The 16,806-nt window shown below is 37.0% G+C and overlaps 1 protein-coding gene across 3 annotated transcripts in view; it reads right to left on the bottom strand.

Annotated features, from left to right (window-relative positions):
- LOC106876194 (uncharacterized) overlaps positions 1-16,806 on the bottom strand; it is a 149,952-nt gene that overhangs the window by 114,236 nt on the left and 18,910 nt on the right. Inside the window, exon 2 of one of the 3 annotated variants that reach the window (XM_089357233.1) lies at positions 2,370-2,638. The exons of the other annotated variants lie outside the window; for them this stretch is intronic. Within the exon in view, the coding sequence (XP_089213359.1) occupies positions 2,370-2,441 (72 nt within the window). The 5' untranslated portion in view covers positions 2,442-2,638. The remainder of the gene's footprint in view (positions 1-2,369; positions 2,639-16,806) is intronic. 3 annotated transcript variants of the gene reach the window in all.

Raw genomic sequence — 16,806 nt, 5'->3', positions numbered from 1 at the left:
TATACATCTCTATATATAAAGATGATGCGTAGTCTAGACAGCGTTTTTAGATTTCATTATTCTCTTTAACCCGGGCAACGCCGGGTATTTCTGCTAGTATATATATAAAGACCACATGGTTATGGTTAATGAAAATATATATATGATGGACTCTCTTGTCAAAGACGACATATGAGTGTTCAGCTTTAGCCAAATGACCTGTATAAATGATCTGTTTATAGTGATCAAATGAATGTGCTATACATTAGCTCACTTCCCTCCTTCAATCAACATTGCCCAAACAGGTGCATGATGTACCACACACCAGATGTCGAAGTGATCACAGAGAAACATGAGCCGAAGTGTTTTGCTCAAGAACACAATGCACCACCCTGTCTAGGAAATGAAACCATGAACTCATAATCATGAGTGCAACACCCTAACTATTAGACCATGCACCCTCAGACCAAAAGGTTATGGTTAATGAAAGTGAGTGTGTGTGTGTGTGTGTGTGTGTGTAGATACATACATACATACATACATACATCGTCCACATGATCATGGTTAAAGTATATATATATATATATATGTATATGTGGGTGCGGGCATGGCTGTGTGGTTAGGAAGCTTACTTCCCAGCTACATGGTTTCGGGTTCAGTCCCACCGCGTGGCACCTTGGGCAAGTGTGTTCTGTTATAGCCCCAGGCCAACCGAAGCTTTGTGATTGAATTTGGTAAATAAAATAGTGTACATTTTGAAGATTGCTCTTAAATGTGGGTTTGGTCGTTTTGACTACTTCTAGCGTGTAAAAACTGCCTGTTGAAGGCAGTTTTCTCTTGTATTTAAATGTACAGTATTTTATATTGAGAATATATTGCCTATTGACTTTTTATATATGCTAGGCCACTGGAAGTGAAATTTCTAAAAAAACTCACCACCCTATATATTTTACGTGTGTATATATATATATATATATATATATATATATACATATATATAATTTAGGTAGACAGACAGATATACATACATACATACATACAGATAGACATACATATATGCACACATTTTTACTATAGGCTATGTATTATCTACCATAGGCTATATGTTTATATGTATATAGTTTGCTTTTGTTTTTTTTTCCTTTAGGTATTAGTAAAATTCCCTCCTAATCTTTCTTAGTGATAATTAAGATTACAATTAAGAACTGGTCATTAAAGGTGGGTTGTCCAGTTGATAGTTATTGATATAATATTTCTGTAGTCATACCTACTCATTAAGCTATCTTTGTCGTTCGTCACTGTTGTCATTTTATCCTAGTTACTTGTTCAGTCATCACACAAGATTAAATAACTTATATATGAATAGACACACACGACTTACACATACACTTGATTATTTTAGGTTAGCCTCATTTTAACAGTTGTTTTTATTATTCAACCCTAGATCAGTTCCCAATTGAGCAGACTAATGATCAAAAACATTCCAACCATGATATTTCTGTTTTGATTTTTTTTTGGGGGGGGGGGGGGTATTTTTTTGGTGTCTAAATCTAAAGACTATCTTATTGAATGTGTCCCTCATTTTTTGAAAAACAGTAGCATGTGACTTGAAGATTTGGCTGTTATTCCTAGAATAGGATTTATCTTTTATCTTTTTATCTTTTATCTTTTATAGGATTTATCTTTTATATTAGGATATTTTTTGTTTTCAAAGTTATAGTAAATTATATCAATAGACTTAGGAGTGGCTGTGTGGTAAGTAGCTTGCTTACCAACCACATGGTTCCGGGTTCATTCCCACTGCGTGGCACCTTGGGCAAGTGTCTTCTACTATAACCTCGGGCCGATCAAAGCCTTGTGAGTAGATTTGGTAGACGGAAACTGAAAGAAGCCCGTCGTATATATGTGTATATATATATATATATATATATATATATATATATATACATATATATATATATATTTATGTATGTGTGTTTGTGTGTATATGTTTGTGTGTCTGTGTTTGTCCCCCCACCATCGCTTGATATCTGATGCTGGTGTGTTTACGTCCCTGTAACTTAGCGGTTCAGCAAAAAGAGACCAATAGAATAAGTACTAGGCTTACAAAGAATAAGTCCTGTGGTCGATTTGCTCGACTAAAGGCGGTGCTCCAGCATGGCCGCAGTCAAATGACTGAAACAAGTGAAAGACTAAAGAGTAAAGAGAGTATCCCAATACTTATTTTCTTTTTAAGCCTGATACTTATTCTATCACTCTTTTTTGCCAAACCCCTATGCTACAGGAACATAAACACACCAACACTGGTTATTAGATGGCGGTGGGTGGGTAACAAACACAGACACAAAGACATACACAGATATACAAGGTGTAGTCAAAAAGTGTCTCACCTTGATTCTTTTTGCACAAAATAATAATGCATGTGCAAAATCTCCATGGGTTGCCACGTCCTTCCTGAGCATGTGCAAAAATTTTCGTGTCTGCAGGTTGTGCCATTCACCCACAGTGACACATTGAGTACAGACATGAAGAGTGTGCTCTGCAATTTTCTTTTTGAATCAAGATGACTAAGCGCATTGAGCAAATTCTTGGTGTCAAATTCTTGGTGACACACAAACCCAGACTATTGAGAAGATCCAGAAGGCCTTTGGAGATGAAGCTATGGAAAAAACACAAATAAAGGAGTGGTACAACTGGTTTAAAGATGTCAGTGAACAGTGAGCCATGTTGTGGCAGACCATTGACTAGCAGAAATGGCAAAACGATTGCAAAGGTTCGAGGAATAGTCTATGAAGACCATCTATAAAAACGACCCGACCTGTGGGTAGCAAAGAACTGGTAACTCCACCATGACAACACACCCACTCATTGCACCCAAATTGTCCAAGCATTCCTTGTCAAGCAAAACACACCACTTGTTCGTCAGGTTTCCTGTTCCCCAGACTTGGCTCTGTGTGACTTTTGGCTATTCCCAAAGCTCAAAAAAACACTCAAAGAGAGAAGATTTGAGTCAACAGAAAGCATTAAGCAAAATTCAATGGTACAGCTTTATAGTATCCCCAGAATTGATTTCCAGAAACGTTGCCAGCAATGGCAGGAATGCTGGCAGAAGTATGTAGACTCCCGAGGCAAATACTTTGAAGGAAGCTAAATCAAAATGATGGGTTTTTTTAATATTACTTTTTGACTACACCTTGTATATATATATATACACACACATACATGACAAGCTACTTTCAGTTTCTGTCTACCAAATTCACTCACAAGGCTTTGGTCAGCCTGAAGCTATAGTAGAAGACACATGCCCAAGGTGCCATGCAGTGGGACTTAACCTGGAACCATAAGGTTGGGACTTCATAGAATCTAATGGATGAAAGCCAGTTTGAAAAATGCCAAAATTTTTATTATCAAATGTCAATTAATTCTGATGATAATGAATAATAAACACATTCTCCATGACAAATATTTCCTAATGGATTTTTGTAACATTTTCTTTAATTTCATTTGATTTTTTCTGTAATTAGAAGTATTAACCACTGTGGCTAGTCCTCATTACTCTGTAAGGAGCACAGGGTTGATTTCCCAGTTTCTCTGGCATATATATTCCTCCTGGATGGGATGTCAGTCCATTGCAGGATTACTCATTTTTATCAGCTGAATGAATTGGGGCAACGTGAAATCAAGTGTTTTACTCAAGAATACAGGGCATCACCTGGTTCAGGAATCGAAACCACAATCTTACAATCATGAGACCAACACCCTAACCACTAAGTCATGCACCTCCACATTAACCACTGTAGCATGCATAAATGATAAACTCAAGAGAACCAAATCAGTAAACCCCAGCTCAGTTCATAGCAGCAGCTGCTTCACTTAGTCTAACATGAACACAACAAACTTTCATTCTTCTTTCCATCTCCTGATGTCATTAAGGCTAATATATATTGACGGATACATCTGGTTATACACAAGGTCAACTAATTATACAAAAGGTCAATTAAATAATTATTTCTTGCAGTAGTTTGTCACATAAAATGGTATAATTATTTCTTACACCAGAACAAACTCAGACGGATTTAGTTTCATAACATATAGATCTACATAAGATCAGAGTATCTATCATATATATATATATATATATATATATATATATCCTATCAAAGTTTGGGACAAGTATTTCGACAATCTTCCAGATATATATTATGGTGATGCTCATTTACAACTGTCATGGAATGTTAAGAAAGGAGATACAAACACAAATACATACACATGCACATACACACACACATACATACATACATACATACATACATACATACATACATATATATATATATATATATATATACACACACATACACATGTTTCTTTCAGTTTCAGTGTACCAAATACACTCACAAGGCTTTGGTTGACCTAACGCTTTAGTATAAGACACTTGCTTAAGGTGCTGTGCGGTGAGACTGAACTTGAAACCACATGGTTAGAAAGCAAACTTCTTAACCATATAGGTATGCTTGAGCGTTTTATACATGTATCTTTTTATCTCTTTTCTTCTCGCTTCAGTTATTAGACTACAGCTATGCTAGGGCACCAACTTAAAGGGTTTAGTCAAACAAATCAACACCAGTATTTAATATTTTAAGCCCAGTACTTACTTTATCAGACTCTTTTACCGAACCACTGAGTAACAGGGATGTAAACAAAACAACACCAGTTGCCAAGCAGTGGTGGGGGATAAATGTGCACACACACACATAGACATATACGTGAAGACATGGGATGAAATATTGATGGGTAATCTCAAGCCACTGCACCTTACAAATGAGATGACAAAGTACCAAGATATTTGGTGCATTGCTGTACTGAAGAAGACTCATCTGCCATAGCAAAATTGATACTGGTGTTGGCACCACTTCAAAAGCACTCATGCTGGTGCCATGTTAAAAGCAATGGTGCTGGTGCCACACTAAAAAGTACCCAGTACATTCTGTGGAGTGGTTGGCATTATGAAGGGCATCCAACCATAGAAACCATGCCAGAACAGACAATGGAGCCTGGTGTGGTCCCTGGCCTTATCAGCTCTGATCAAACCATCCAGCCCATGTCAGCATGGAAAATGAACGTTGTGTGATGGTGATGATGATGATGACAACGATGAATACGACAGACTTCTTTCAGAGTCTGTCTACCAGGTTCACTCACAAGATTATAGTTGACCCAAGGCAATAGTAGAAGATACTTGCCGAAGGTGCTATGCAGTGGTGGAACTGAAATCATGTGGTTGGGAAGCAAGCTTCTTACCACACAGCTATGCCTGTGAGAATGTGTATGTTACATGATCAGAGATGACACTCGTTTTACTCAGAACAGTAACTGGGATTAATTAGTAAATAATTACACTCTACTTTTGTATTGAATACTTACCTTCTTGTTTGCATATACAAATATAGGTGTGTGTATGTGTGCGTGTGCGCACGTGTTTTTTTTATTTCTTATTTTAAGCTGGACAGCTATAAATAACATCTCCTCTGTCAGTCAAAACTGCTATTGTGCGAGCTTTCTTTTGTTGTTGGTTTTCTAGGTGTTATTAGAAATGCTTTGTTTTCTTTGAGATTTATTTTAATTTCTTTCCTATTCCTTCCCTCTGCTGTGCTTTTGTTTGTTTTTAATTATGACGAGAAATTCCTTCAATTAGCTTTAAATAGTGAATAATATTCTTTTTCCATTTACCCTCCCTACCTGCTTTCAAGAATGTTCTGGAAGACAGCTTAAAAGCTAAAAGTATTTACCTTCTTTTATTCTCTCCCTCCCTCTCTTCTTTTATCTATCTATCTTTCTATCTATTTCTTATTAACTTAGTTTTCTGTCTAAAAACAGTTTTACCTGTTCACGTCTTTATCTTAAACCTCTGTCAATCAACATTACTTAACTGTGTGTGTGTGTGTGTGTGTTTATATATATATATATATATATATATATATATATATATATGCACACACACTCACACACACACGCATGCACACGAGCGTGCCAACATATGTGTGTATATATGTGAATCATCATCATCTCTTAACGTCCATTTTCCATGCTGGCATGGGTTAGATGGTTTGACAGGAGCTAGGTAGCTAGAGGACTGCACTAAGCTTTTCTGTCTGCTTTGGCATGGTTTCTATGGCTGGATGCCCTTCCTAACACCAACCACTTTACAGAGTGTACAGCGATATGACGTAGCAGTGTTGAGGAGCAGTGAGAGAGAGGGAGTATAGTACACAATGAGATGCAGTTTGGTTCATTGGCTGAGGAGAGAGATTTATGTAACATGTGGTGAGCAGCACAAAATACACGGCATGCAATACCCTAACCACTAGGTCAGAGCCTTTGTATGTATGGATATATTTGCACAATAATATCATTATCATCATTTTATACACATTTACTATGCTGGCATGGGCTGGATGGTTTGACAGGATCCAACAGATCTGCAGATCATGTTTTCCACCAATGTCCTCTTCATGGTATGGTTTCCATGGCTAGATGCCCCTTCTAAACCAGCCACTTTACAGAGTGTACTGGGTGCATCTTTTTCATGGTATCAGAACTATAGAAGTTGTCTTACCCTTGGTAAGACTAAACAGTCCTCTTAACCCTGCATTATTTCTGCCTCAATTTTCTAAACCCCTCTACAGAGCGTATCAGGTGCATTTTTCTGAAGCACCAGCACTAGTGTGGTCACCTTGTAACTAGCAAAGCTAATAAGCCCCCACCATTGAAATAATAGAAGAGACTTTAGTTGAGAAGTTAAAGTATATCAAGAGGAACAGATTTATTATAAGAAGGTAGTAGTGCAGAAAGTAACAAAGGAGACAGTATCAAGGAGGAATAATGGAAGAGATAAAGTAAAATGGAAAGGGGAAGGGAAAAGGACAGATTATTGTCAGGAGGTTGTATGGTCCTCTGTTGTCTCCTTCATCAATTGTAGTATCTTGAGGTCATATTTTACCACCTCATCCCAGGTCTTCCCTCAGAATTCATTCATTCTAAGTGCTCAGCACTTACTTATGCAGCCATCATCCTCCATTCACATCATTGTAACCACACTAGTGCAGTCTCCTGTCTTACATACTACCTTTTATACCTACGTCTCTCTCAGTTCATTTACACTTCATTGTCCATGCACACTAACATGGCATATCCAGTAATGCATGCTTGCCTCCACATTCAAGATCAGTGTCATACTGACATGCAACAATGCACTTTGCACACCAACATTATACAATCTGGCCTTCACTTTGAAGGAAGAGCCCTCTGTTGCCAACAGAATTAATAGTTCTTTTAAACTTTTCTCCATCTCATTTTTATTCTGGTTACCACACTTACGGCTCACCCAGCCCACTGGTATAAGATCACCTAAGTAACAAAAGCTATCAGCAACATCTAAGGATTCATCCTCGCTTTTAGGAGAATCAATATGCCAAATATTCATCGTGCTTATTGCCCTAATGGACCTGCTGTGCATGACATCTACCTTCTTTCTCTTTGCGACTATGTCTCTATGAATGTGTGTGTGTGCTCTAATGATATATAAGATGGCTGCAATAGTGGAATATCAGACCAAACAAGACATTTATATGTAAAGCAGGACTGCACTGTTCTGAGATCAAATCCTGCTGGGTTCATCTTTGCTACCTTTCATATTTTGGTTTATTTCAAATCAAATCATTCTCTTCCACTGCTACTGTTGCACTATTGCCGCACCATCACCACCACCACCACCACCACCACCACAATGCCAATTTCTTCATGCTTGCCTACTTTGAAAAGTGAATATATGAGCACAACATAAAACTGAAGATTAGATTGGAAGCAAAGTAAATATTTAGAATACTTAAAAGCAATGGCTATTAGCTTTATTCCAGTAACTCTCATGTTTTGTCAGAAAAGATCAAACACAAAAACTAACATATATATATATATATATCTATTTGTATATTTAGATCTCTACCAAATATTTGGTAAAAATATTGTACCTGTTATCAACGTAGCAAAATTCTCATATGAAAGGTTGTTTATCAGACAATTTTGTGTGCAGACAATTGATATATATATATATATTCATATTCTTTATCAAACAGTACATTCACATAGTAAGCACCATTTAACATTATTCCTATAAATTGCTGTTATCAACTGAAGTTCTAGATATGGTTTCAACGGAGATGCAAAATAATTTCTCTCTAGCTGACTTCCATCATTCCATTCATGAAATTAGGAACATCAATAATATGGTTGACAGAAAATATCTTGAAGGAACATCCTGCATACTAAATAGAAATACAGAAGGATTTCACAAGTATAATTGCAGCATGTTAAAAGAAAGCTTTGATAAACTCAGGAAATTAGTAAACTCCCTCTAAAGACATTTAAAATCTAAAAACAAGGGAGATAACTGCAGTAAGGTCTGTTGATTAAAATATTGGGACAATATAGTCAATGTAGATTGGAGGATCTGATCTTTAAAGTCAAGTGGCAAAAGTAACAGATATGTTTCGGTCTTATTAAGTCTCCTTAGCAAAGTCTATCCTATTCAGTTGGCAAGACTTCATCATCATCATTTAAAACCTGTCTTATATGCTGCTATGGGTTGGACAGTCCAATTGGATCTAACAACTTGGAGGACTATGTCGAGATCTAATGTCTGCTTTGGCATGGTTTCTATAGCTTGATGCACTTCCTAGAGTGATCAACACACAAAATAAATATAGTGGGTGTAGTGACATTAATTATGATTAAACAGCAACCATATGAGGGAAACACTTCAGAATGTTCTGCATACAAAAAAAAATAATAAATATGGTAGGATCTCAGATATGTAATATAGTGAGTTAAACTTGGATCAACTAAGATTACTCAACTGCTATCTTACATGTTTTACATCTACTTTTGTCTGATTCTGTCTCATCTACACTTTGCTGTGAAGGTGCATGGTCTAGTGATTAGGATACTTGGTTCAATTCCATCACAAGGTGGTAAGTTCAATTCCTGGACTAGTCAGCACATTGTCTTTGAGCAAGGCACTTCTTTCCGCATTCCTTTCCACCGTCCTTTTCTCTATTCAGCCATAAGTACCAACTAGGTGCTAGTGCAGCCATCCCTCACACTCTCTCCTGCCAGCTGTCACATCCAAGATGTACCACTGGGTCAAGAGTGTGAAGGGTTCAAGTGTCTATGTCTCCTTGTGACTGTACACAGGCACTTATAACAATTAACAAAAGGGTGATACATGTTGCCATGCCATATTTGCTCACCAGCTACTTGTAGCACTTCAATCCAATCAGGAGGTCATCAAAAATTTCTCAATTAGGCAAACATACCAAAGTGGTTATAGTTCTTTTTATTCACGCATGAATACTTCTAAGTTTATATTTATTTTCTTTGTATTAATATTAAGCAACAGACTGCTGCCTTCATTAAGGGCCTGCTCTTGTCACTGCTTCTTTACATACAGTAACAAACTTTCTATGCTGTCAACAAAGGCTTACATTCTTTAAATATTTCTCCCTTTTAATTTCAAATCCAGATATGATTATTTGCACAGATGGCACATAATTAGCACTAATTAAGCCACCTCAATTGCAAAATGCATTTATTGCTTCCAAAAATACTAATACAAATTAAATCATTTTATAATCATAGGAAAATTTGAATATAGGTAGCTATTGGTTAAATGGTACACTTTCAATTGACCATCTGTGATGATAAAAATAATAATAGATTTAATGAAAGATATAAAGTATGATTTGAGTAAGGAGACACACACACACACACACACACACACACACATATATATATATATATATATATCAAGTAGTGTTATGAAGTGAGACAAGGTCTGAGTCAATTTTTGGCCAACATATCTAAGTTTATAATATATATGCATAAATAGATGTTGGTCAAAATTTCTGTTTGATTAACTGAACTACAAAGCTCATTGAATTAGCATGTGATTTATTGTTCCACAGAGACATATACTCAACATTTCCCTACTGAGATACCCCAGAACTCTAGAGTTCTCTGAGAGATTATTTAGAGCTCTGCCAGAGAATGGTATGAAATAGGCTACTTATATGCAAATGCTTCTGTCATTTTCGTCTTTGATTTTATTTAGAATTTTATAATATTTCATCATATAATCTATCTGTGCATCAGTATGTAATGCAACATTCTTTCTAGGAAAATTATCTCAACCCTTTTGATATCAAGCTGCCTGAGACCACTTTTGGTTTTAAGACACAAACTTTCCGTTTTAAAGTTTTGGCTTAATCTATATTCCAAATACCAGCTTAATGGTTACAGTTATTTTACTAAATGTTGCCTTTGTGGAGGAAGGGAGACATCAGAATCAGAAGCAAGAGAGGAAGAGTGTCACCAGGACCCAGAAGCAAGGGGAAGTGATATCACATCAAAAAGCAGGGCATTTGAACAGCCTCTTTCTTCACCAGGACATGAAGGGGAACAGACATGTGGAATGGATCTCCTAGGGAGAGTAGTTTCTGACCAGAAATTGGGGTACTGTACACATGTAGGTATAACCAAAGAGTTCTGCTGATTCTTGTGAAGCAAACCTGGATACTCCGTTCAGATTTCATCTCAAGGTAAAAGCGTCCTTACTTTTTGCCATCCTGTTACAGCATTATTTCCATAATTAATTGAAATAAAAGCAGTATATTTCATCAGAACTATAATAACAAAAAGGTCTTGGTTAAGCTGAAATTTTTTGACCTTCTTTGTGGTGTCTGATGGATTTAGCACAGGTAAATATTTCAAAAAGAGTTTTATTATTTCTTTAATCTCTTATGATATTTAACCTTATGGAAGAGAAATAAAAATAAATTAAGTTTTATATCGGGATTCCCTCAGTAGTAGACTGCATTTCAAATGTTCCTAAAGAGTTGAAAAGTTGGAAGACATTGTAAGTACCCTTAAAGTAATTCTCAGGCAGACTGATGGTAAACCAGTGAAACAAAGCTGAACTGGTACAATCCATCTGCTGGGCGTCCACACAGTTTCTGTCTACTCAGTTTCACTTGCAAGTTTTATTGATTTTACTAAATAATACAAGTCTTGCTGGTGTAGACTAACACCAGTCTCTTTGGAGTCTGTTAATCACATTCACTTGCAAGCCAAGGCTGCAGAAAAGACACAAACCCAACATACCTTGCACTGAGATTCAACCCTGGACCTTGTGACAGAGAAGCAAACTTTTTTTTAACCATTCATCCATACTTCATCTACATACACATATGCACACACACACACACACACACACACACACACACACACACACACACACACACATACATATATTGTGAAGACAGCTTGTGACCAAGACTACTTCCTAAACTTAGTAAGTCCATGCAAATGTTCCAAGAGTCCAAGAAGTCCTGTACATGAATTTATTTTGAAGTGTTGCACAGTATTGAACCCATTTTTCAATACAATCAGCATTTCCCTACTGAGATACCCCAGAACTCTAGAGTTCTCTGAGAGATTATTTAGAGCTCTGCCAGAGAATGGTGTGAAATAGGCTACTTATATGCAAATGCTTCTGTCATTTTCGTCTTTGATTTTATTCAATACAATGACCAACGACAAAACAGAGGCTGAGACAACCAGAAACCAAGTGCACTTCAGGATTTTTATACAAATTTACTTTCTCCAAGAAGGAAGTTCTAACAAGAACTAGGGATCCTTTATTCCCAGTGGTTCACATGCTAATTAACCCATAACTGGAACCCTAACAGATGCTACTACTCCAAGTCACAGTAAAAATGGAAATAGTAGTAGCTAAGTGGTGGTTCCACACTTCTCAAAATCTTAGAACTCCTATACCAGGGCCCCACTACCAGATGCAGTTTAAAGTCATAGCCAGGACATACATACATACATACATTCATACATACTGATGGAACATCCCAATAAAAACATCAATTCAGTGCAAACATAACAGACCTGATATTGTTCTGTGGGACAGGGAACAAAAGTCATGCACTGTTGTAGAGGTCAGCTACTCAGTAGATGTGAATTTACAATCAAAAGCCCAGGGAAAAGAGAACATTCATGGTGAATTAACATGTAACTTACAGCTTTTACACCCTGACTATGGATTCTCATTTGTACCTATGATTAAGTAATGTACTGACAAATTTGCACAAAAACCTAGAAATACTCAGTTTCACAAAGAAAGAGCAAAAAAGATTGACATGGATTCTCTATTAGTGGTACAGTGATGATTTGTAAGACATTCCAAAAATATTCTCCATCTGAGATTCTTATGTGAATAGATGCACACACTTGGGTGTATGCATTGACAGTTCTATCAACACATGAACTCAACCACATATTTACAAACACTGGACACTCTTAGCAACTACCTTGAACTCTCTCAAGAATTTAAAGGAAATTCAAAGAAAAATCATACATACGTACATTGTTTATGTCAAATGAATTTAGAAACTTTGAGAGACATGAAATAAATCATTTTTTTAACAGTGGAACCCAAAGCAGATAAAGCAATAAAAAAATAGTGTGTAAATATTCAGTTGAAAAGCCCTTGGACTATAAAAGTCAAAGGCTATCCATAAACAACATAATTTTGCAAGTAAATATATAAAGAAATTCAAAAGGTTGTTTTGGGCCATAGGTAAGTGTTAGGTACATATTTATAGATGTTGATGCTTGCAGTTGGATGAACAAATGAGAGAAAAATATTCAAAGCATATGATTCACCTTTTGTTTACACTTTATCATTTGAACAAATGCTGATAGGTGGGAAAGTCAGAATAGCAATGGTGTGAATTATCAAGTTAATGTAAATACAAACACACACACATTGCACAGAATTCGTATTTTTTCACATGAAAACTGCAACAAAATTAGTCTGCAAGAGAAATTTTCAGAGTGAGCTGTAACAATGAAACCAGCTGGTTTGATCTCCATTCTGGAAGCCACCAAAAAGGCCTTGGTGGGCATAATTTTACAGCATGAAGTGACACCTATGGAGTCCTTTAACAATGCTTTACTGGTGCTCGAATAAAGATTTCACAAAGCCCATACTTGTGTGAAAACTTTACTAGAATACAACACAACACACATTATAACTAAATATACACAGAAATGTGTCTATATGTTTATCTATTCATAACCCATGCTGTAGTGGTGCTCTAGTAAAGATTTGACATTAGTATGACCAATCAGCAGCTTGATACTTGTATATGGAAGCTCTTAGAGTAATAACATTGTTGCAATCGTGTCTGCTGGCATGTTTAAATGAAGCATTTGCTCACTTATCCAGCTGTCCACCAGTTAGACATGAAAATTCAAAGATAAATGCAGATGCCAGTGTTCCTTAGCTACTGACTCTCAGCTTAGCTGCATGTTTTATTTTAGCTCTTAAACAAACGATAGCTGACACATACATGACAAGCTATCACTCTGTGGTGCTGGCTGTATTTCCAGTGTTTAGCTAGAACAGAAAACAACAATAGAAAATTGCCTACAAATGGCCCAATCAAACCAACAAGGAGTCTTGACCTCCTCTCATCACACCCTGCTGTTTGAAGAATCAAAAAGCGCATTAGATAGTGTGCTTTGATTAATACTTCTAAGACACAATGTCTCTCAGAAAAAAACAAACAAAAATAACAGGATGATCACAGCTGAAATGCTTTTGAGTTTAACTCTACTGGACTAAGGTTGAACTAGGGCTAAACAAAATACAAATAGTTAGTTACTGGCACATAATGGAGAAACAGATTGCAGTCATCATCATATAGAACACTATGAGTAAGGTTTGTCCTAGATCTAGAATTAGATGTGTTATGTTGTGATGCCATCATTAATATCACAATTGTATCACCACAGCATTTGTTTAGGCATAAGAGGAAGGGCAGTGTCCATGATCCTTTTCAGTGCCTCCAAGACTTATAGGAGAAAGACAGAAGACCTAGTCCAAATGCTTACAACAGAATAAACTTCACTAAAGCAGCCATGTGCCGGGTGGTGACAGAGATAAACAGAGCAATGCACCTTTACTTAATTGATACAGATGAAATATACAACAATGCAGATGGAATCATGCACCCATGTGAAAATAAACCAACCAGTGAGGAAGCCTTTATGTGGTTGCTCTACCTTTTAGATATAGCAGACACCCAGCTGAGTAGAGCAGTGAGTTCTGTATATGAGTTAGCCTCCTCCTACAGAGATACCTTAACAAAAACCAGGGGTCCCTCACTCCCAATAGGTTTCTGTGCCCTCGGACACCAACCCCAGGTTTTCTATATCCCAGCACTCATATGCTAGTTAACCCTTAGCTGGGACCCTAACAGGTGCTACTACTCCGGGTCATAGTAGACCTGGGAACAGTAGTGGCTAAGAGATGGTTCCACACTCCTTAAAACCCTGAACCAGAGCCCACTACTGAGTGCAGTTTAAAGGCATACACAGGATATATATATATATATATATATATATATATATATATATATATATATATATATATATATATATGCAATGGGCTTCTTTCAGTTTCCATCAACCAAATCCACTTACAAGGCTTTGGTCAGCCCAGGACTATAGCAGAAGACAACAGTTGCCCAAGATACCACACAGTGAGACTGAACCCAAGATCACATGGTTGGCAAGCAAGCTTTTTAACTACACAGCTATGGATGTCAAATATCTTTGAAGATTTTCTGCTTAAGACTATTAAGTCCAGGATACCTGTATATTTATCGATTAGTAAGTTAGTTAACGGATTCACACAGCCATTGGCTTAGTGCTTTGAAATGCACATAAGTGTGCATTTAATTGGTTGGATAACTGTCTTAATCATTCAGATGTCCGTCTCAACAATGAGACACATGCTTGTAAAACTTATAAAACTGAGTAAAAGACTATGAGAAACATTAACTGTTAATCTACAAATATATACTCTAAATGTATTGAGTGCTGTGTACACTTTTATGTGCATGTGTGTATACACACACACATATAAACATATGCACATACATATATGCATGTGTGTGTGTGCAAGTGTGTATCTATATACAAGCCGGTTAAGTTGTGTGCTTAATCCGTAACTCTGCCTATACACACACACATACATATATATACATACATACATACATACATACATACATACATACATATATATATATATATACACATTAATATATATATATACATTATTTATATTTGACGGATATTTGTCCTCATCATATGGCGTAGTGGTTAAGAGCGCAGGCTACTAACCCCAAGATTCCAAGTTCGATTCCAGTCAGTTACCTTAATAATAATAATAATAATAACACCAAAAAAAAAACCTTACGAATGAGAACCCAGGTTCAAAATTTCCCCAAGACACCTGATGAAGGCTGGAGGGTATATCAGCCGAAACGTTGTGTTAACAACAAACAAGATGAGGACAAATGTCCATCAATTGTAAATAATGTAAATAATGTACATAATTCCTCATCTCTTAAATATAGAACAGATATATATATATTTTTTTATCTTTTACTTGTTTCAGTTATTAGACTGGCCATGATGAAGCACTGCTTTGAAGAATTTTTCTTTGAATGTATCAACCTCACTGCTTATTTTTTAAATGCTTACTCTATCAATATCTTTTGCCAAACTGCTAAGTTATGGGGACATACACACACCAACACCGAGTGTCAAGTGGCGGTGGTAGTGGAACAAGCACAAACACTAAGACACACACACATAGATATGTATACACATATATACAAGGGGCTTCTTTCAGTTTTTGTCTACCAAATCCACTAATAAGGCTTTGGTTGATTTGTGGCTATAGTAGAAGGCACTTGCCCAAGGTGCTATGCAGTGGGACTGAACCCCAAACCATGTGGTTGGGAAGCATGCTTCGGGGCAAGCGAAAGCGAAATCGGGATAGCACCTGTACCCAGCGTCGCCTTTCTGGCACTTGTGCTCGTGACATGTGTAAGGATTTCCAAGCGAGATCGTTGCCAGTGCCCCTGGACTGGCTCTTGTGTGGGTGACACATAAAATACACCATTTTGAGCGTGGCCATTGCCAGTACCGCCTGACTGGCCTTCGTAGGATTTTCAAGCAAGATCGTTGCCAGTGCCCCTGGACTGGCTCTGGTGCAGGTGGCACATAAAATACACCATTTTGAGCGTGGCTGTTGCCAGTACCGCCTGACTGGCCTTCGTAGGATTTTCGAGTGAGATCGTTGCCAGTGCCGCTGGACTGGCTCTTGTGCGGGTGGCACATAAAATACACCATTTTGAGCGTGGCCGTTGCCAGTACCACCTGACTGGCCTTCGTGCGGGTGACACGTAAAAGCACCCACTACACTCTCTGAGTGGTTGGCGTAAGGAAGGGCATCCAGCTGTAGAAACTCTGCCAAATCAGATTGGAGCCTGGTGTTGCCATCTGGTTTCACCAGTCCTCAGTCAAATTGTCCAACCCATGCTAGCATGGAAAGCGGACGTTAAATGATGATGATGATACATACATATATATATACACATACATACAAATACTTATACAAACACATATACATATACATACAAATAAACATATATACATATACATACAAATACACACACACACATATACACACACACAGACATATATACACACACACACACACATACATATATATACATGGTGCTCCAGCATGGCCACAGTCAAATGACTGAAACAAGTAAAAGAATAAAAGAATACGTATACATATATATATACATAGATACATATTCATATGTATATATACATATATAC

The sequence above is a fragment of the Octopus bimaculoides genome, chromosome 9 (genome assembly GCF_046866305.1).
Source record: "Octopus bimaculoides isolate indiv1 chromosome 9, ASM4686630v1, whole genome shotgun sequence".
In the NCBI taxonomy this organism is placed as follows: domain Eukaryota; kingdom Metazoa; phylum Mollusca; class Cephalopoda; order Octopoda; family Octopodidae; genus Octopus; species Octopus bimaculoides.
This window is presented reverse-complemented; position numbering and strand designations above follow the sequence as displayed.